The 15,820-nt window shown below is 41.0% G+C and overlaps 1 protein-coding gene across 4 annotated transcripts in view; it reads right to left on the reverse strand.

Annotated features, from left to right (window-relative positions):
* LOC144058707 (protocadherin alpha-C2-like) overlaps window positions 1-14,890 on the reverse strand; it is a 155,013-nt gene extending 140,123 nt beyond the window's left edge. The window contains exon 1 of one of the 4 annotated variants that reach the window (XM_077577162.1): window positions 12,358-14,890. In XM_077577162.1, coding sequence (XP_077433288.1) covers window positions 12,358-14,715 — 2,358 coding nt within the window. In that variant the 5' untranslated portion in view covers window positions 14,716-14,890. Of the gene's footprint in view, window positions 1-983; window positions 3,462-5,017; window positions 7,511-8,506; window positions 11,001-12,357 lie in introns of those variants that run through there. The other 3 variants (XM_077577166.1, XM_077577167.1, XM_077577168.1) reach the window with 3 other exon arrangements.
* Between the last annotated feature and the right edge of the window lie 930 nt (window positions 14,891-15,820).

Raw genomic sequence — 15,820 nt, forward strand, 5'->3', positions numbered from 1 at the left:
AGAAGTTATTTGATTAAAACAATAGAGGAAAATTTCACAATGAAAAAAAAAAAAAATTAATAACAAAAAGGATATGTTGCAAATCAGTTTTGGACGGTCAGAAAAATATTTCTGGTCGAAGTTTAGAATAGCAACGCATGTCCCAAAACTTCAAATTGAATTCTAATCTCAGCAAAATATATTGGAAAGAAAGAATATTATTATTATTATTATTAGTGATAGTAGTAGTAGTAGTAGAAGGAGAGAAGAAGAAGAAGAAGAAGAGGAACATTTTATGTCATTATGTTGCATTTATGTCTTCACATAAACAATAATGAACTATTGATGTTCAAAACAATTTTTTGGCACTTCAGCTTTCAGTTATTAAAAAAAATATTTAAAAAAAAATGAAATTAATGAATACGATGCATTTTCAGTAAGTCTGACTGAAGACAAACGGAATGTCGCTCAGGGCAAACAATAAGGAGGAGGGCTTAAGTGTGATTTGCATTAAGATACAACAAACCATTCATCACCCATGAAATGTGAAAACCCAAAAAAACCATCCTCCATTCACTCAACAATATGCCATTTTGTCTCACTTCCGTCTCAAAAACCATCTCTGCATTCAAGAAACATTGCTCAAAATAGAACTTGAGCCTTGGCCATGAAGCAATTGACACTATAGAGCAGCCAAACAGCTTGAGCAAGGAACATGTTCACAAGCAACAATTCTGCAACATAAATAGCAATGAAGACCTGTTGTTCTCATCTACTACAAGCAACCAGCATCTATTTATGACAATCATCAAAAATCAATGTTGCAATCTTTCCATGAAAGTGATAGCAAAATATAATAATGAGTTATTATATTTTGCTATCACTTTCATGGAAAGATTGCAACATTGATTCTCTTAGATAGCCTGAACAAACAGATAAAGGATCAAATATAAACTAATTCTTTCTCGTCACAACAAAAACATAGAAAACAGCTTTTGCCTTACCTCCCCGGAAGTGTGTCTCCTGTCAGGGAGCACCAGAGTGTTGGCGTGGCTTCCCGGAACAATGGTGGACCCGATACTCATCCTGGGTCCAACTAACATGTAGCGTTTGTCTCCCGATCTGTACTGGATGCTGTGACACAGTGTGCCATCATAATTAGCGTCTTGTAGATATTTGGAAGTGTACTCTGTGGATTTGGAGCACTGCATGGCGATCAGCACGATGATGCTGATGACAAAAAGGAGCGAGACCGAGCCCAAAGTGATGATGAGATAAAAAGTCACATTGTCCTCCTCATTGTCCACTTTTGCTGCACTTTTGACATCGGAAGCTGCAAAAGCCTCTTTGGGCTCCACAAGTTTGACAGTCACAGTAGCTGTTGCCGAGAGCGAAACGTTGCCGTTGTCTTTGACCAGTATGAGCAGTCCATGCTCAGCCTCGTCTGTCTCCGTCAAGGAGCGAAGTGTTCGGATCTGGCCCGTATAGCGGTCCAAAGAAAACAGACTGTGGTGGGTGACTTGCTGCAGAGAAAACAGCAACCAGCCGTTATATCCGATATCGGCGTCATAGGCTCGGACTTTAGTCACCAAGTCTCCTGCTTTCATATTGCGGGGAATCTCCTCCACGCCTTCAGCCGAACCGTTGGAGCTGACTGGATACAGGATGACTGGAGCGTTGTCGTTCTGATCCAGAATGAACACATTCACCGTCACATTGCTGCTCAGTGGAGGACTTCCACCGTCGGTGGCCACCACTTGGAACTGGAAATTTTTCAGTGTCTCAAAGTCAAAACTTTTTAGTGCCGAAATTTCACCATTCTCAGGGTTGATATTTAAAAATGTTGACATTTTAACTTGGCTTCCTTCTCCTCTGTTAATGTGATACGTCAGAGCTGCATTTTCATTCAAGTCTTTATCGAATGCAGTGACAGAAAAAATTGACTTCCCTGGCACATTATTTTCCAGCAAATAAAGTTGGATTGGATTGTGCAAGAAGGTTGGAATATTATCATTAACGTCTGACACGTCCACATGGAGAATTTTAAAAGTGGACAAAGGAGGTTGACCACAGTCTGTAGCTGTGATTGTGATGTCATAATCCGCCACTAATTCTCGATCCAGTCTGTCTTTCAGAACCAGAGAGTACATGTTGTCTTGAAATGAAGGTTTTAACTCAAATGGGACATTTTGTGACAGACTACATATGACTTTGCCGTTCATTCCAACATCTTTGTCAGTAATGCTTATTAGTGAAATGACAGTACCAGGTTTGGAGTCTTCTGGTACAGTTTTTGACAGAGATGTCACACCTATTTCGGGTTGGTTGTCATTTTCATCACCTATTTTTATGATCACTCGGCAATCGCTGCTCATCGGAGGTTGCCCTTTGTCTGTGGCATGAACATCCAATTTGTAAACATCTACCTTCTCAAAATCAATTTGGCCCTTCACCTTAATTTCACCAGTGGTTTTATCTAAATTAAAAATGTCATAGATATCGGAGTCAAGTTTGCCGCCAAAATAATATTCAACTTCTCCATTCAGTGCATCGTCCAGGTCAGTTGCTTCCACCTTGATAACGCTTGTTCCCATTTTCACATTTTCAGGCAAATTTGTGGAATATACTTCTTGTATGAATTGTGGTGCATTGTCATTAGAGTCAAGAACTGCAACTGTGACATTAAGACTTCCAGATCTTGCTGGATTTCCACCATCAACTGCAGTAAGAACAAGTCTGTGCTCAATATCTTTTTCTCGATCCAGAGATTTTTGTAACACTAAAAAGGGTATTTTATCATCTCCTCTCTCTCTAATTTGAATGTTGAAGTATTCGTTTAGGTTTAATTTGTATACGCGCACCGAATTACCAATAACATCTGGATCATGTGCACTTGGTAATTGGAAGCGTTTTCCAGCAGGCATGGACTCAGATATTTCTAAAATGAATTCTTCCTCTTCAAAAGTAGGTGAATTGTCATTAATATCTAAAATTTCTACACCAACATGATGAATTTCCATAGGATTTTCAGCAACTAATTTTAGATTAACTAAACATGGTGAGACACGCTCACATATCTCCTCTCTGTTGATGCTTTTACTGACAAAGAGGACCCCATTGTTCACATTTACCTCAAACTGAGCCCCCTCATTACCGGAAACAATCCGAAAATGTCTCTGCACCAACGTGCTGATGTCCAATCCCAGATCCTTGGCGACATTCCCCACCACGGTTCCCAATTTGACTTCCTCTGCGATGGAATATTTGATCTGTGCTGCGATCTGCTCCAGACAAACCAACATGATGCAGAGAAAGAGACCTCGCCTTTGTCCTCCTGCTCCCATCCTCTCAGCTTGGTTCAGAGCATCCAAATCCAAATTCCACCAAAAAATGAAACTACCAAAATGGAAAATTTGTTTTCCTTTAAAGTATCCAAAAATACAAGACAATACAGGACTGGAAAAACAGCAACATCCGTCTCTTTTGACGGTACAGTCTCCTCTGATGACTTGAACAAAACGATTCCAGAAGGGGCAGGACGCCTAATGCTAAACACTGTATACTGATAAGACACTGCCACCTAGTGGTTATATTTCAATATGTGCATGGAGAATATTCACTATGAAATGTCCATCAGCGTGGTTTTAATTTGTTGTCACGTGGTTGTTGTAGTTCTTGTCCTACAAAATATACCTTGTTTGCTTTCATATATGTTAATGACAAAACTCATCAATGCTTCTGTGTTGTGATTAATTTGATAAATACGTTTTGGCTGCCAAACAATAAATATAATTCTCCACAAACTTCCTCCTTTATTATAATTTCACTAAATACAAACCTAAATCCCTCAAGACAATATATACAACTCAAATCCTAACACTATATTCAAGTGAAATACAATAAAAGAGTCATCAAATAATATGTATCTAACATTGACAAAATGCCCAATTGACTGTATGGCGTCCACCAGGTCAACCTCATCATCACTTCAGTGTTCAGAATCTTTCAGAGCCCTGAACAGTGGTGAAATTGTTCAAGTCAGAGGTAAGCAGAGAAGTAAGCAAATTAATAGGTCATTTTATATCAGTACTATTTATCATGAGAATATTTATTGTGTTTTTGCCATCTTTGTGTTCTGTTGGTTAATCAGGCCACAATCTCACCCCCCTCCAATATGATTATGTTTTTATCCAGCTATGATGTTGTTAATGTTTAAATTTTTTCTAGTTGTCATTGTTGTTTTGTGGCTTGAGTTGTAGTTTTGCACTCTCTCGTTTTGTTGATAGTTGTTGACTCAATTCGGATCCAACATTCACGACTTTAAAAAACCCACAACACACAGCAGTTCCATCTATCCACATAATGTTGAATGAATTTACCGGTACCTAAGATATACAGCAGAACAGCTATGCATATATTAAAACACTAAACTACACCCCAAAATTCAGCACCACAGAAAGAAGTGGATTTACTGCTTTACTGAACTTAAGTTGAAAACAAACTGTCAGTTCAAAAACAATTTCGTGAATTTGACATGACATTTTGGCTTTTACCCCAAAAGCAGATCAAATGGCAGTGACACACCGAAGTCTTACAGGGTGCACATGTCTATTGTAAAAATGTCCATCCATCCATCCATCCATTTTCTTGACCGCTTTTCCTCACAAGGGTCGCGGGGGTGCTGGAGCCTATTCCAGCTGGCTTCGGGCAGTAGGCGGGGTACACCCTGAACTGGTTGCCAGCCAATCGCAGGGCACACACAGAGACGAACAACCATTCTCACAATCACACCTATGGACAATTTGGAGTGTTCAATTAACCTGCCATGCATGTCTTTGGAATGTGGGAGGAAACCGGAGTACCCGGTGAAAACCCACGCAAGCACGGGGAGAACATGCAAACTCCACCCAGGAAGGCCGAAGCCCGGACTCGATCTCACGTCCTCTGCACTGGGAGGCGGACGTGCTAACCAGTCAGCCACCGTGCTGCCTTGTAAAAATGTACCATGGTAAAAAATAAAAAACAATGTTCATCTTACCTCCCCAGAAGTGTGTCTCCTGTCAGGGAGCACCAGAGTGTTGGCGTGGCTGCCCGGGACGATGGTGGACCCGATACTCATCCTGGGTCCAACTAACATGTAGCGTTTGTCTCCTGATCTGTACTGGATGCTGTGGCACAGTGTGCCATCATAATTAGCGTCTTGTAGATATTTGGAAGTGTACTCTGTGGATTTGGAGCACTGCATAGCGATCAGCACGATGATGCTGATGACAAAAAGGAGCGAGACCGAGCCCAAAGTGATGATGAGATAAAAAGTCACATTGTCCTCCTCATTGTCCACTTTTGCTGCACTTTTGACATCGGAAGCTGCAAAAGCCTCTTTGGGCTCCACAAGTTTGACAGTCACAGTAGCTGTTGCCGAGAGCGAAACGTTGCCGTTGTCTTTGACCAGTATGAGCAGTCCATGCTCAGCCTCGTCTGTCTCCGTCAAGGAGCGAAGTGTTCGGATCTGGCCCGTATAGCGGTCCAAAGAAAACAGACTGTGGTGGGTGACTTGCTGCAGAGAAAACAGCAACCAGCCGTTATATCCGATATCGGCATCATAGGCTCGGACTTTAGTCACCAAGTCTCCTGCTTTCATATTGCGGGGAATCTCCTCCACGCCTTCAGCCGAACCGTTGGAGCTGACTGGATACAGGATGACTGGAGCGTTGTCGTTCTGATCCAGAATGAACACGTTCACTGTCACGTTGCTGCTCAGTGGAGGACTTCCACCGTCGGTGGCCACCACTTGGAACTGAAAATTTTTCAGCTTCTCAAAGTCAAAACTTTTTAGTGCTGATATTTCACCATTGTCAGGGTTGATGTTTAAAAATGTTGACATTTTAACTTGGCTTCCTTCACCTCTGTTAATGTGATACGTCAATGCTGCATTTTCATTCAAGTCTTTATCGAATGCAGTGACAGAAAAGATGGACTTCCCTGGCACATTATTTTCCAGCAAATAAAGTTGGATTGGATTGTGCAGGAAGGTTGGAATATTATCATTAACGTCTGACACGTCCACATGGAGAATTTTAAAAGTGGACAAAGGAGGTTGACCACAGTCTGTAGCTGTGATTGTGATGTCATAATCCGCCACTAATTCTCGATCCAGTCTGTCTTTCAGAACCAGCGAGTGCATGTTATCTTGAAATGAAGGTTTTAACTCGAATGGGACATTTTGTGACAGACTACATATGACTTTGCCGTTCAATCCGACATCTTTGTCGGTGATACTTATAAGAGAAATGACTGTCCCGGGTTTGGAGTCTTCCGCTACTGTTTTTGACAGAGAGGTCACGTCAATTTCGGGTTGATTGTCATTTTCATCAACAACTTTTATGATCACCCTGCAGTCGGTACTCATTGGAGGTTGTCCTTTGTCTGTGGCGTGGACGTCCAATTTGTAAACATCAACCTTCTCAAAATCAATTTGGCCCCTAACTGTTATTTCACCAGTGTTTTTATCCAAACTAAATGTTTCATATAGTTTAGATTCAAGTTCTCCCCCAAAATGATATTCAACTTCTCCATTTAATCTTTCATCTAGGTCAGTTGCTTCAACCTTGATAACAATTGTGCCCAATTTCACATTTTCGGATAAAGTAACGGAATGTACTTCTTGCTTAAAAATTGGGTGGTTATCGTTAGAGTCAAGCACTATAACTGTGACATTAAGACTTCCAGATCTTGCTGGATTTCCACCATCAACTGCAGTGAGAACAAGTCTGTGCTCAGTATCTTGTTCTCGGTCAAGTGACTTTTGTAATACTAAGAAGGGTATCTTATCATCTCCTCTCTCCCGAATTTGTAGATTAAAAAATTCATTCATGCTTAATTTGTATGCACGCACTGTATTAACAACAACATCTGGGTCATGTGCGCTGGGTAATTGGAAGCGTTTTCCAGGAAGTGTAGACTCTGAGATTTCTAAAATTTTCTCTAAATCTTGAAATGTGGGTGAATTGTCATTAATATCTATAATTTCTACACCAACATGATGAATTTCCATCGGATTCTCAGCGACTAATTTTAGATTAACTAAACATGGTGAGACACCCTCGCATATCTCCTCTCTGTTGATGCTTTTACGCACAAAGAGGACGCCATTAATCGCATTTACCTCAAACTGAGCCCCCTCATTGCCTGAAACAATCCGAAAATGTCTCTGCACCAACGTGCTGATGTCCAATCCCAGATCCTTGGCAACATTTCCCACCACGGTCCCCACTTTGACTTCCTCAGCGATGGAATATTTGATCTGTGCTGCGATCTGCTCCAGACAAACCAACGTGATGCAGAGAAAGAGACCTCGCCTTTGTCCTCCTGCTTCCATCCTCCCAGCTTGGATCAGAGCATCCAAATCCAAATTCCACCCAAAAAATGTAACCTCCAAAATGACAAAATTGTTTATCTCAGAAGAAGAAAAATATATATCAGGCAATACTGAGCTGAAACGACAACAGCATCCGTCTCTGTTTAAGGTACCGTCTCCTCTGATGACTTGAACAAAATGATTCCAGAAGGGGCAGGACGCCGAAAGCTCAACACTGAAAACTGATAAGACACTGCCACCTAGTGGTTATATTTTATTATGTGCATTGAGAATATTAACGTGACCATAAAATGTGCATCAGCATGATTTTTGACTTGTTGTCTTGTAGTTTTTGTAGTACTAGTCCTGCTGAATACACTTAATTTCCTTTTATACACAATGTATAGGACATAATTTGTCAAAGGCTTATGTGCTACAGTTAATTTAACAAATATATTCTGGTTGCCATATCAGAAATATATGTCCTCCACAACATTCTTACCTTAAGCGATCAATGGGTCTTTCATCTCACTAAATCCAAACGTTAAACCCCCGAATTCCCTCCGTCAAAACACTAACTTGAATCCAAACACTTGTAGTTTTGCACTGTATGGTTTTGTTCATAGTTGTTGACTCTATTTGGATCCAACAGTCATTTCTTTAAACACAAGACACAGCAGCCCAATTATTACACAGTGATCAATGCAACAGCATTGAGAGATTAAATACAACTACATTGGCTTTATGCATACACTGCATCCTATGTTAAAAAACTAAACTAAAATAATAAAAAAGAAACAGAAATAAAGAAAAAATTGTTGACCTCCCGCCACGGATGTAGCATTGATGCTTTGGAATTGCTCTTATCAATGTAAACCTTAATTGTAAGCAAACATCATAACAACAAATAGATTAATGAAGAAATCATTGCGGACCTTAAATGTCACCAACCTACTCCCCAGAATTCAGCACCAAAGACAGAAGTAAATTCACTGTTTTCCTCAACTATTAAGTGTAAAACAAACTGTCAGTTCAAAACAATTCAGTGGTTTTGACATGACATTTTGCTTTTACCAGAAAAGCAGATCAAATTCCACCAAAAAGTCTTCAGAGAGCACATGTTTACTGTAACGATTTACCATGAGCAATTCAAAAAATAGGTCTCCTTACCTCCCCAGCAGTGTGTCTTCTGTCAGGCAGCACCAGAGTGTTGGCGTGGCTGCCCGGGACAATGGTGGACCCAATACTCATCCTGGGTCCAACTAACATGTAGCGTTTGTCACCTGATCTGTACTGGATGCTGTGGCACAGTGTGCCATCATAATTAGCGTCTTGTAGATATTTGGAAGTGTACTCTGTGGATTTGGAGCACTGCATAGCGATCAGTACGATGATGCTGATGACAAAAAGGAGCGAGACCGAGCCCAAAGTGATGATGAGATAAAAAGTCACATTGTCCTCCTCATTGTCCACTTTTGCTGCACTTTTGACATCGGAAGCTGCAAAAGCCTCTTTGGGCTCCACAAGTTTGACAGTCACAGTAGCTGTTGCCGAGAGCGAAACGTTGCCGTTGTCTTTGACCAGTATGAGCAGTCCATGCTCAGCCTCGTCTGTCTCCGTCAAGGAGCGAAGTGTTCGGATCTGGCCCGTATAGCGGTCCAAAGAAAACAGACTGTGGTGGGTGACTTGCTGCAGAGAAAAGAGCAACCAGCCGTTATATCCGATATCGGCGTCATAGGCTCGGACTTTAGTCACCAAGTCTCCTGCTTTCATATTGCGGGGAATCTCCTCCACGCCTTCAGCCGAACCGTTGGAGCTGACTGGATAAAGGATGACTGGAGCGTTGTCGTTCTGATCCAGAATGAACACGTTCACCGTCACGTTGCTGCTCAGTGGAGGACTTCCACCGTCGGTGGCCACCACTTGGAACTGAAAACTTTTCAGCGTCTCAAAGTCAAAACTTTTTAGTGCCGAAATTTCACCATTCTCAGGGTTGATGTTTAAAAATGTTGACATTTTAAATTGGCTTCCTTCTCCTCTGTTAATGTGATATGTCAGAGCTGCATTTTCATTTAAGTCTTTATCGAATGCAGTGACAGAAAAGATGGACTTTCCTGGCACATTATTTTCCATCAAATAAAGTTGGATTGGATTGTGCAAGAAGGTTGGAATATTATCATTAACGTCTGACACGTCCACGTGCAGAATTTTAAAAGTGGACAGAGGAGGTTGACCACAGTCTGTAGCTGTGATTGTGATGTCATAATCCGCCACTAATTCTCGATCCAGTCTGTCTTTCAGAACCAGCGAGTACATGTTGTCTTGAAATGAAGGTTTTAATTCGAATGGGACATTTTGTGACAGACTACATATGACTTTGCCGTTCAATCCGACATCTTTGTCGGTGATGCTTATAAGAGAAATGACAGTCCCGGGTTTGGAGTCTTCAGCTAGTGTTTTTGACAGAGATGTCACGTCTATTTCAGGTCGGTTGTCATTTTCATCACCTATTTTTATAATCACTCTACAATCGGTACTCATTGGAGGTTGTCCTTTGTCTGTGGCGTGGACGTCCAATTTATAAATATCTACCTTCTCAAAATCAATTTGTCCCTTCACACTTATTTCACCAGTGGTTTTATCTAAATTAAACATTTCATAAATTTCCGAGTCAAGTTCGCCACCCAAGAAATATTCAACTTCCCCATTTGCTCCTTCGTCCGGATCAGTTGAGTCTACCTTGATAACTCTTGTTCCTATTTTTACATTTTCAGACAAATTCGCAGAATATACTTCTTGCGTAAATGTGGGAGCATTATCATTTGAGTCAAGCACTATAACTGTGACATTAAGACTTCCAGATCTTGCTGGATTTCCACCATCAACTGCAGTAAGAACAAGTCTGTGCTCAGCATCTTTTTCTCGGTCCAGAGACTTTTGTAATACTAAGAAGGGTATCTTATCATCTCCTCTCTCTCTAATTTGAATATTAAAATATTCATTCAAATTTAATTTGTATGCACGCACTGTATTAACAACGATATCTGGATCATGTGCACTTGGTAATTGGAAGCGTTTTCCAGCAGGCATGGACTCATATATTTCTAAAATTTTCTCTACCTCCTGAAAAGTGGGTGAATTGTCATTAACATCTAAAATTTCTACTCCGACATGATGAATTTCCATCGGATTCTCAGCTACTAATTTCAGATTAACTAAACATGGTGAGACACCCTCGCATATCTCTTCTCTGTTGATGCTTTTACGGACAAAGAGGACACCATTGTTCACATTTACCTCAAACTGAGCCCCCTCATTGCCCGAAACAATCCGAAAATGTCTCTGCACCAACGTGCTGATGTCCAATCCCAGATCCTTGGCAACATTTCCCACCACGGTCCCCACTTTGACTTCCTCAGCGATGGAATATTTGATCTGTGCTGCGATCTGCTCCAGACAAACCAACGTGATGCAGAGAAAGAGACCTCGCCTTTGTCCTCCTGCTCCCATCCTCTCAGTTTGGATTAGAGCATTGAAATCCAAATTCCACCCAAAAACGTTAAACCTCTAAAATGACAAACTGATTTATCTTAAAATTAGCCCAAAAAATGTAAGGCAAAACAGGACTCAGACGACAGAAGCATCCGTCTCTGTTGAAGGTACCGTCTCCTCTGATGATTTGAACAAAACGAATCCAGAAGGGGCAGGACGCCTAATGCTCAACACTGTATACTTATAAGACACTGCCACCTAGTGGTTATATTATATTACATGCAAGGAGAATAATATCATGACTACAAAATGTGCAACTGCGTGATTTTGAGTTGTTATTTTTGTAGTTCTTGTCGTGCAAAATATAATTTATTTGTCTTCATTCACAATGTTAATGACAAAACACATCAAGGCCTGTGTGCTATATTTAATTTGACAAATATATTCTGGCTTCCACACAAGAAATATAGTCTTCCATACTTGTCCTCCCTTATTTAAAAGCAGATTCATAAGTCTTTATTAGTGAGTATTATTAAAACAATATATACAATTCAAATCCGTTCACTAGAGTTAAATGATAAATAAAATAGTTATCAAATATGCACCTAATATTGACAAAACGCCCATTGGACATTATGCTGTTATCTTCCACCAGATCAACACTATCGTCAGTATAGTGTCCAGATTCTTTCAGAATCACGGAGAGTGTTAATGTTGAAATTGTTACTGTTGGAAGTAGTCGGTCGGGGAAGTACAGAGCACTAGATACTAAATTGATTATGAATGTTTCTTGTGTTCTTGCAGTCTTTGCTCTGTGTTGGTAAATCAGGCAACTAGGCCCAATCTGGTTATGTTATTCTCCAGTCCTGACGATCTTGAATGTTGAACTTGTTTGTAGGTGTCATTGAAATTATGGATGGCTTAAGTTATAGATTTACACTCTCTTATTTTGTTCATAACAGTTGACTCTATTTGGATCCAACAGTCAATACTTTAAAAACAAAACACATCAGCCCAATCAGTGCACACAATGAGCAATGCAACTGCATTGAAAGATTCAACACAACAGCATTGGATATATATGCAAACAAAAATATTTAGAAATAATAATAAAAAAAACAAAGTAAAAGTTTAACTTAACAGATGTGGCAGTGCTGCAATGAACTATTGTAAGATGCTGAAAGCTTGGAAATTGTTCCCATCAATGTGAACCTTAATATTAAGAAAATATCATGACAGCAAACAGTTTAGAAAATAAATCATTGTGGACCTTAAGTGCAACCTATACTCCCCAAAATTCAGCACCACAGACCGAAGTGTATTCACTTTCCATAACTACAAAGTCTAAATTAAACAAACTGTCAGTTCAAGACAAAGACATTATTCAGTAAATGTTAACATGACAACATTGTTGCTGTTACCAGACACTAAAGTGTAATGCCGACCAGATTGCAAATTCACAGCAAAGTCTTCAGAGTGCACATGTCAATTGAAAGCATTTATCAAGAGTTTAAAAAAGTTCTTCTTACCTCCCCGGAAGTGTGTCTCCTGTCAGGGAGCACCAGAGTGTTGGCGTGGCTGCCCGGGACGATGGTGGACCCGATACTCATCCTGGGTCCAACTAACATGTAGCGTTTGTCTCCCGATCTGTACTGGATGCTGTGACACAGTGTGCCATCATAATTAGCATCTTGTAGATATTTGGAAGTGTACTCTGTGGATTTGGAGCACTGCATGGCGATCAGCACGATGATGCTGATGACAAAAAGAAGCGAGACCGAGCCCAAAGTGATGATGAGATAAAAAGTCACATTGTCCTCCTCATTGTCCACTTTTGCTGCACTTTTGACATCGGAGGCTGCAAAAGCCTCTTTGGGCTCCACAAGTTTGACAGTCACAGTAGCTGTTGCCGAGAGCGAAACGTTGCCGTTGTCTTTGACCAGTATGAGCAGTCCATGCTCAGCCTCGTCTGTCTCCGTCAAGGAGCGAAGAGTTCGGATCTGGCCCGTATAGCGGTCCAAAGAAAACAGACTGTGGTGGGTGACTTGCTGCAGAGAAAACAGCAACCAGCCATTATATCCGATATCGGCGTCAACGGCTCGGACTTTAGTCACCAAGTCTCCTGCTTTCATATTGCGGGGAATCTCCTCCACGCCTTCAGCCGAACCGTTGGAGCTGACTGGATACAGGATGACTGGAGCGTTGTCGTTCTGATCCAGAATGAACACATTCACCGTCACGTTGCTGCTCAGTGGAGGACTTCCACCATCGGTGGCCACCACTTGGAACTGAAAACTTTTCAGCGTCTCAAAGTCAAAACTTTTTAGTGCTGAAATTGTGCCTGTGACCTCATTAATACTCAAAAATGATGTCACACTGTCACTTTTCCGTTTAAGTGAATATGTCACAGCAGCATTTTTTTCCCCATCGGCATCTGCGGCGCTCACAGAAAACAAGGACACTCCGGCTTTGTTGTTTTCCAGCACATAAAAAGTATAAGGGCTCTCACTGAATAAAGGTCTATTATCATTAACATCCAGTACATCTACATTTATGACCTTAGTAGAGGACATAGAGGGCGTCCCCAAATCTTTAGCTGTTATTGTGATATCATACAAATGCTCCCTCTCTTTGTCTAAATAGTGTTTAGTGACAAGAGAATATGATTGTCCATCTGGGGACGACTTAAGGGCAAAAGGCAAGTCCTCCGGTAAGCTACAGACCACCTGACCATTCACACCTGAGTCCATATCATTAACGCCCACCAGCGCCACCACTGTACCAAGAGGCGCATCCTCTGCAATGCGACTCAGCAATGAGGTGATTTCTATTTTGGGTCGGTTATCGTTCACATCTTCCACTCGGACTACCACGTTGCATTGTGTGGACAGCGACACTGCGCCTTTGTCCACAGCAAGTATCTTGAGCTCATAGACTTGTCTCTCTTCAAAATCGAGCTCTCCTTTCACTGATAGTGCCCCGCTTTTTTTGTTCAAATCGAACGGCATGCTGGTGAGTCCTCTTAATTTGTTCCGTAGAGAATATTCAATCTCACCGTTCAGTCCCTCGTCTGAGTCTGATGCGTTCACTGTCAGCAGATATGTCCCCACTGGTGCGTTCTCCTTCACGGTAATGGAGTATTTGTGATGGTCACACACTGGCGCGTTATCATTTACGTCAGATATAATAACTGTGATGTTAATAGTAACTGTTTTAGGTGGTTTGCCCCCATCTGCAGCTGTCAATATTAAGTGGTGCTCTGCTGCATTTTCTCTATCTAAAGGCCGCTGTAGCACAAGAAAAGGCACCTTCCCCTCCTCGCCAAAGTCTTCTGTTTCCAGTTGAAAAAAACTGTTGTGGTTCAGCTTGTACATCTGGACTGAATTCAAACCAACATCCAAGTCTTGGGCTCCTTCCACTTGCAGCTTGGACCCAACTACGGCGGATTCCAGCACCTCTAAAGTGCAATTATCATCAAGGAATTTGGGCGAGTTATCATTCACATCCAGTACCTCGACAAAGACTTGATGCATCTCCAGGGGGTTTTCCACAATCACTTTGAGATTAGTGATGCACGGCAGGTTGTTACCGCACAGGTCCTCCCGGTCTAATCGCTGGTGGACGGATAGGACGCCATCTTTTTGATTTACCTTAAACTGCTCCTGCTTTGTTCCTGACACCACACGGAGATTTCTATCCAGCAACCGCCCGACTTCCAGCCCAAGGTCCTTGGCTACATTTCCAATCACTGTTCCTGGTTTTACTTCCTCCTGCATTGAATATCTTATTTGAGCAGAGATTCCTTCTGGATGGAAAACAATCAGCAGTGGCAAACACAAAGAAATCCATTTCACCGGCCATTGTCCTCCCATGCCACATCTTGTCATTGTTAAACAGGGACGATTTCTAACCACAGCTATTAAATATTTCTTGTAGTCTTTATATCCAATGTTAACGGATCATAAACAAATATACAGAAGAGTAATCATTTTCATGGAGCGATCGGTGTTGCTTGTCCACCTCTGTCCGTCGACGGTGAATGTAGAACTGAGCAAAATGACACTCCTCACACCCACTCCCATTATACAGTCTAACAGCGCGGCCTACTGTCAATAGCCTGATGCTGCAATCTGCTAAAAAGTCACGTGTCGTGATTGTTTTTTGTGCATGGCAGGTCTTTGTTTTTCTCATGGCAGCTGATGGGACACACCTGGGCTCAATTAGTTCATCAACCTTGTCAATAAGAAGCTGATCTGCACCCAGGATGGTGCCAGAGAATTCCATCTCATCCGTACACAGTATATCTTCCAGTGTTACTAGTTTTCAGACAAACCGTAGCAAATGTATTAAACTATTTTGGTTTGCATAACACTGTTTAGGCCAGGTTTTAATTATGTAAAAATTAAGCATGGCAGTAAAAAACAAATATTTGTTTCAAATCACATTTCGACTTTATAACTATCCATTTCATTTTAACTCACACAGCTCTTTTATGAAATTAATAATACCCTTCCTTTGGATAAACATTTATTCATGAATCAGAGAACAAACACCTAAAAAATAACAATTCAATCTAATAGAATGTGCATTAAGTTTACTTAACAGGGTGATTTTGAATCATCCAATTTATTACTCCTCATAAAAAAAACATACCTCAGAAGATGTAAGTCTTAAAAAAAAGTTAGATACGATTAGTTTTATAGTAGTTATGAATACAGTAGTTGAATTAGTTTCATATAGCCTAACGTGATATTAATGTAAAAAATACCGTTTAAGATCCTTAACCTTCAGAAAAAAAAGAAGGCAGACAGAACATTTACACTCACCTCACTTTACTCCTTTAAATTCCCTCTTGAAAGCTCGATGTGACATTCAGAATGGTTTTGTTGTTGACTTTAGAGCAGTGGTTCTCAACCCTGATCCCCAGGGACACCGCGGTATCCAGCCTGTTTTCCATGTCTCCCACAGCCAACACAGGTGGAGATCGTTATC

The sequence above is a fragment of the Vanacampus margaritifer genome, chromosome 10 (genome assembly GCF_051991255.1).
Source record: "Vanacampus margaritifer isolate UIUO_Vmar chromosome 10, RoL_Vmar_1.0, whole genome shotgun sequence".
Classification (NCBI taxonomy): Eukaryota; Metazoa; Chordata; class Actinopteri; order Syngnathiformes; family Syngnathidae; genus Vanacampus; species Vanacampus margaritifer.